Source organism: Solanum lycopersicum, chromosome 10 (genome assembly GCF_036512215.1).
Source record: "Solanum lycopersicum chromosome 10, SLM_r2.1".
Taxonomy (NCBI): domain Eukaryota; kingdom Viridiplantae; phylum Streptophyta; class Magnoliopsida; order Solanales; family Solanaceae; genus Solanum; species Solanum lycopersicum.
Window position 1 is genome coordinate 59,793,861 of NC_090809.1, and position 6,685 is coordinate 59,800,545.

The 6,685-nt window shown below is 31.7% G+C and overlaps 1 protein-coding gene across 1 annotated transcript; it reads right to left on the reverse strand.

The window, feature by feature from the left end:
* Positions 1–3,416: 3,416 nt before the first annotated feature.
* Positions 3,417–4,696, reverse strand: LOC104644361 (zinc finger protein 8-like). Its single transcript, XM_010313771.4, has 2 exons — positions 4,299–4,696; positions 3,417–4,073 (listed from the first exon to the last, which is right to left on the reverse strand). Exons 1-2 carry the CDS (start codon positions 4,639–4,641, stop codon positions 3,718–3,720), a joined length of 699 nt encoding a protein of 232 aa, XP_010312073.1. The 5' UTR covers positions 4,642–4,696; the 3' UTR covers positions 3,417–3,717.
* Between the last annotated feature and the right edge of the window lie 1,989 nt (positions 4,697–6,685).

A 6,685-nucleotide genomic window follows, 5' to 3' on the forward strand; every position in this document is an offset into this window, starting at 1 on the left:
ACAAAGGAAAGGTATCGATTATGCTGAAATATTCTCTCCTGTTGTGAAGTTAACCTCTATTCGAATTCTGTTGAGTATTGTTGCATCGGAAAATTTGCATCTAGAGCAAATGGATGTAAAAACAGAGTTTTACATGGAGATCTGGACAAAGAGATCTATATGCAGCAACCGGAAGGATTTGTGGTTCCAGGCAAGGGAACACATGGTGTGCAAGCTCACCAGGAGCTTGTATGGACTAAAGCAAGCACCAAGGCAGTGGTACAAGAAGTTTGACTCCTTCATGACCAAGAGTGGATTCTGCAAAGCTGAAAAGGATCCTTGTTGTTACTTCAAGAAATACACTGATTCATATGTCTTTCTACTCTTGTATGTGGATGATATGTTGATTGCAGGATCTAGTATGAGAGAGATTAACAATCTGAAGACAAGATTGTCTGCAGCGTTTGAGATGAAAGATTTGGGTCCAGCAAAGCAGATTTTGGGGATAATGATTTTTTGGGATAGATCTATTGGCACTTTAAATCTATCTCAGGAGTTGTACATTGAGAAGGTGCTGAGCAGATTCAGGGTTAATGATGCTAAACCCAGGACTACTCCATTGACAAATCACTTTAAATTGTAAAATGAGCAGTCACCCAAGATTGCCGAGGAGCGTGATCACATGGCGCTTGTTCCATATGCTTCAGCAGTTGGTAGTTTGATGTATGCTATGGTCTGCACTAGACCTGATATAGCACATGCAGTGGGAGTAGTTAGCAGGTACATGACGAACCTGACAAAGAGCATTGGGAAGCTGTGAAGTGGCTTCTGAGATACCTGAGAGGTACATCCAGTACTTCATTTTGTTTTGGCAAAGGTAAGGTGACTCTACAAGGTTTTGTGGATGCTGATCTTGGTGGGGATGTTGACTCGAGCAAGAGTACATCCGGGTACATTTACACCATAGGTGGAACAGCAGTGAGTTGGATGTCCAGGCTTCAAAAGTGTGTTTCTCTTTCATCTATTGAAGCTGAGTATGTGGCAATAGCTGAAGCTGGGAAAGAGATGATATGGCTGGCAGATATCTTGAGGAATTGGGCAAGAAGCAGAGCGAGAAGATTCTTTACTCAGATAGCCAGAGTGCCATACAGTTGGTGAAAAATCCAGTCTATCATTCGAAGACAAAGCACATCAGAAGGCGATACCATTTCACTTGCAGGGCAGTGGAGGATGGTGATATGTGCTTGGAGAAGATAGAGGGTGCAAAGAACCCGGCAGACATGTTGACGAAATATGTTGATGTTGGGAAACTGAGGTTATGTAAAACCTCGGTTGGTCTTCTGTAGTTGTTGCTACAGATGTTGCGGTGTGGTAAAGATGTTGATGATGAAGAGATTTTTTTTGAGAATGTATTTTTTGGATGACTGAGTCAGTCTCCAAGTGGGAGAATTGTTAGGTAGTGGAGCCTGATTAATTTTAGGTTTTCCTATTTATTCTCTATTTTAGGCTTTCCTATTTATTATCTATTTTAGGTTTTCCTATTTATTCTCTGTAACAAAAAATACTCTGATTTATTAATATAAATATACCTCACCGCCGTGGAAGTTTACTCACGGGGTTTTACCACGAAATATTGGGTTTTCTCTTTCTCTCTCTACATCTCTCATCTCTTTCTCTTGAAAGTTCTTGTGTTCTTCATTCATCTAGTGTGTGTGCGTGAATTCGATCGCTATATCGTACTGCTATCCAAACGAAGATTAATTACCTACCGACCATGTTCGTTCTCTGTGTTGGGCGGCTTTACGCTATCGATAGAGGAAGTTGATATGCGAGATGGACAAAGTCGGCTTCATCTAATGCTTGCTCTCATCTTGCGAAGAATGTTTTTAGTCCTTTTCCCTGTCTGTCTACTGAAAATGGCTTAGGAATAGGTCCCTGCCCAGTGGTTTTTTACACTTCAAAGTAACTTTTATTTCACAATTTCCCATTATAAAAATGGTCAAAATCTAAAGTACGAACCCCACCTCTTAATTTCTCTTTGTGTTACACTTGTATAATTTTTTAATTACATCATTGTGTTGTTGTTTCAAATTTATTAGAGAAGTCATATGATTATTTTATAAATATTTTCTTATTGGTTAAACTGAAAACCAACTCGTTAAGGACCAAAATCGATAAATCGAAAATCAATTTAAAATTCCTTATAGGTTTGGTTATTGGTTTGACGTATTTAAAAACTAAAAATCGATAAACTGAACCGATCATATATAAAATCGTATCGAACCGATCGATGCAAACCCTTAGTGTTATCCCATAAATGAAATCAAAGCAGAGTATAGAATGTATTTAGACATTACCCTTACCAGTATAAGGTAAAAGAATCTACTAAACCAATAGCTCAAAAGAAAAATCATTGAAGCAAAATATCAAGGAAACATGACAATAAATATCAATACAAAGTAAATGAAGCTAACATATATACAATATACACCTTGCCAAATAAGAGACTATTTGACTTACATAAAGTGTGATAACACTCAACTATTTAATGATCTTTTACTAATTTCGACATCAAACCTTTCTATTTGGAGTAATGTTAAGTTGATTATTCGTAATGAGCACAATACCTTGTCTAAAAAATATAGCATGTCTTGTACTTTTTAGTAGCAAGGAATAACCATAGGTCCATAAGATATACACTATAATCATAATGTGATGAAAGTACAAAATGACCAACGTATGGATTGAGGTGCACTGGTAGGAGTGTTTTACTCTTAATTAGAAATTTCGGGTGTGAGTCCTAGATATGAAAAAAATCTTGTTTAGAGTGTCACCCTTGAATGGCCAGCGCAGAGCATGATCCGAATTTAATCAAAGCTTCAATATAGACTCTGAACACCGAGCGGGAAAACAAAAAAATTATTACCAGGACTAGTTAGTTTTACCATGATATAACTTCATAATTTCAATGTAGGGTCTCTCTCTTTTTATTGTATCGCTATTTGTAGTAATGTAGGGACTTTCTCTGAAAAGATATAATGTACAAAATTAAAACATCCATGCACACACAATCATGTTAACCATTGAATTAGTGATGAATTCCGAATTTTCATTTAGAGGTTTATAGAAAATTTTACGCTATTAAATCAACTAAAAGATAATTTCATATTTAAATTAAGTGAATTTAGTGATAGAAGTAAGACATACAATCTGCTACAACAATTCAAATTACACTAAGTGAAATTCAATAAGGCAACAGAATTGTGTGTACCATAATATGATGAATAATTTCTATGATGATAACTAAATTCAAACATTCTTCAAATTAAGCACAAGTTCTTTAAAGAAATAAAATATTATAATTAGATTACATTAATTATGATCCTTAAGTAGTTGTTTGCCAAATATGAAAAATAAATAAATCAAACAAATAAATCTGAAGAAATATGATTTTATTAATCAAGATAGCAGGTACAATTATGTAGATTTATCCATGATCCGAGGGCCATTAGTAGTGTATTTCTCGAACAAGGATGATTTAGATTTGACATCTATATGAATATTTCATGACTTTTGTGGGATATTTAGAGATATTGATCTCTTTATGGAATTTCCGAGATGCTTTTTGAGAGAATTTAGCACCTTTAGGCATAAACTAGGGTTTAGGGTTGAGTAGCCTCCGGGAATCCTAATTTGAGTTGAACACAATTTGTAGAGTCGCAACTCGAATTGGAGTAGTTACAAGTGCAAATCTAAACTCACATGATCTTGAACTTCTCCCTTTGGTTTATACTCACAATTATTGCTAATATTAACCATTGGAGGATTCCTAATCAAATCATCATTAGAAAAAACTAAATTATTATTATTATCAGAAGAAGAAGAAATATATTGATTAAATGCTGGAGGAATCTGCCAAAATGTCAATGGATTTCCATTTATAGGACTAATAACATTAACATTATGGCCATTTCCATCAAACCTAGGAGTATTATTGTTAATGTTGGTCCATGTTGAATGATAATGAGTTCTTGTAGATACAGTTGCTTCACCAAGGCGATTACGGTTCGTTATCCCGTAAATGCTCGGTTGATCTGTCAATCAAAACAAAACGTTATTTAAAAGTGAGCAATAATATATGAAACTATTATCACATGTTGAATGACAAAGAAATATTTTCTAGGAAAAATTAACTTTGTCCCATTATTCAAGGAGTATATTTTTTTGATGTTTCCTTGCTAGAAAATGACTTGTTATTTGAAAAAATATTTTTGTCGTATCAAAAACAGATCTACACTACATATACATAAAATACTTACCATGTCGTTTGGCATTTTTTCTTTCTTTCTTGTGTGCATTTTGATGGCCTCCTAAAGCTTGAGAAGTTGGAAAGCTTCTAAAACAATAGTGACATTCATATTTCCTCATGATTTCAACATTCTTCTTGATATGATTTTCTTTAACAATATTTGGTTTGTCATAAAAAGGATTATTTTCAATAAATTCAGACATATTGGTGGCGGTCATATTAATACTATCACCACCACCAAATTCTTTACCAAAAAGCCTAATAGGCTTTTCGTTAACGGGTAGGGTAATAGGAAGTTGAGAGGAGGACTCTACATTCATGAAATCAAGAGCTTCTCTTTCAATCTTCTCCATGGATATATATGTGTGTATATATATATATATATATATATATATATTCACTAGGAAATGAGAGGTATTTGGAATAAAGAAGAAAATGCTAAAGGAGGAGTTGAAGTATGTTGTTTATATATTGGGGTTTGAATTGGGCATGATGGGACCCCAAGGAAAGGAAGGAAGTGGTCTATTCAATGAGTTTGTTATAAGTTAACTATGCAAAACACGAGTCCGGAGCCTAAAGGGTATAAAATATTAACAAAAGATTTAAAACGGTATATACTAAAACGGTAAAATCGTTGGAATAACAGCGATTTCCTCCACCGGAAAAAGCAAAATCGCTACTACTGCAGCAATTTTGCAAACTGTAATTTTTTTAAAAAAAGTTCAAATCTCTACCTAGACAGCGATTTTCTTTTTTAAAAAATGGATATCGCTGCCTAGGCAGTGATTTCCAAAAATAATATATATATATATATATTTATTTATTTATTTATTTATTTATTATTATAAAAAATTGAAAATTGCTGCCTAGGTAGCAGCGATTTTGCTTTTTCCGATAAAGGAAATCGCTGTTGTTACGGTGATTTTATCATTTTGATTAATATAAAATTTAATATACCATTTTAAAAATTTTGTTAATATTTTATAGCCCTTAAGCTCAGGACTCTATAAAACACTACACTATATAATATAATATAATATAACTATAAAAGTTCACACTAAAATAGATAGTTTATATATATAGATATAGAAATGCGTCTTTTTTCTTAACGAACTTATAAAGAAAAATGGGTGAAAGAAAAAAACATCAATTTTGCATAGTATATAGTATTGTAAAATTACACAAATTTCATAGTGTTAAGATTTAATTATATCATATTCCTACTCTATTCTAAATTACAGAAATCCCTTAAAATTTAAGGATTTCGTATACATTACTCAACATTTCGATATATCGATCGGGTCTCGATGTATTACCTTTGTTGATACATGATACACTTGTCTCAATACGTCGCGTCACAATACATTATCTATATTGATACAAGACACACCTATTTCAATACTTCATGTAAGAGTGATGTATCCGAAAATAGAAAATTTTATAATTTTTTTAAATAATAAAGAATTTTGATATGATAAAATAATATCGCAAAGAAATTTTTTTGTTCACCTACTCAAAAATATTATAGGATAAATACGTTTATTTTATTTTTTTTACATATATTACGAAAATTTTTAATTCCATTTATTTTTTGTACAACAAAATAAGACTTTTCTTTTGTTATTGTCTAGTATCATTACGACGTATCCATAAAAAATACTCCGCACATAGTACGTTCATCAAAAGAATTTTTTTCAGTAGGGGCCAACGTAATTATAGAGGAAGAGTCAATATAATTATACGCGTCTCGAATTTTAAAATTTAAATTTTATAGTTTCGAACTTGAAATTTACTTGATTTAGCAAAGTCAAATGAGTGGGAAATTTGTTTGACTAATCAATCTTATTATTAGAAACAAGAACATGATTTTTTTCATCGAATCAATTCAAAAAATATATGATAGAAGACAAATTCTTAATTTTTTTCCATATGAAATCATTTGTTATATTTCTTCTTTTTACGATGATTTAATTAAAATATCTATTAAATATTTATTAATAAGAAAATAGTGTTTTCTTAGTGTTGTCTATTTATATTTTCAATAACAATATTAACTCTTTGTACGAAATTTTACGACATTAACATATAAAAAATTAATTTTATGAAATTTCTTGATCAATTAGTTGACTTGTATAAAGACGAAAACTAAATAAAGTGGACTACTAATTTAGAAGTAGATTGCATTCAATTCAATGTAGAAAAATCACTCTTTCATAGGAGAGTAAACTATATGCGGTAAAATTTCACTAGATTAATATGGTTGAAATTATAAAATTATTATTTTATATAGATATTATTTAATCGATAAATTAATATTTATTAATTTGAAGACTGCTTTGAGATTTAACCTTGTGATATTATGATAATAAAAGCTTTCAAGATATATCATTACAATCA

Coding starts and splice junctions, on each gene's coding strand:
- LOC104644361 (XM_010313771.4), bottom strand. CDS start 4,641: ATGGAGAAGATTGAAAGAGAAGCTCTTGATTTCATGAATGTAGAGTCC. Junction 4,074..4,298: donor AAAAAATGCCAAACGACATG/GTAAGTATTTTA, acceptor TTTGATTGACAG/ATCAACCGAGCATTTACGGG.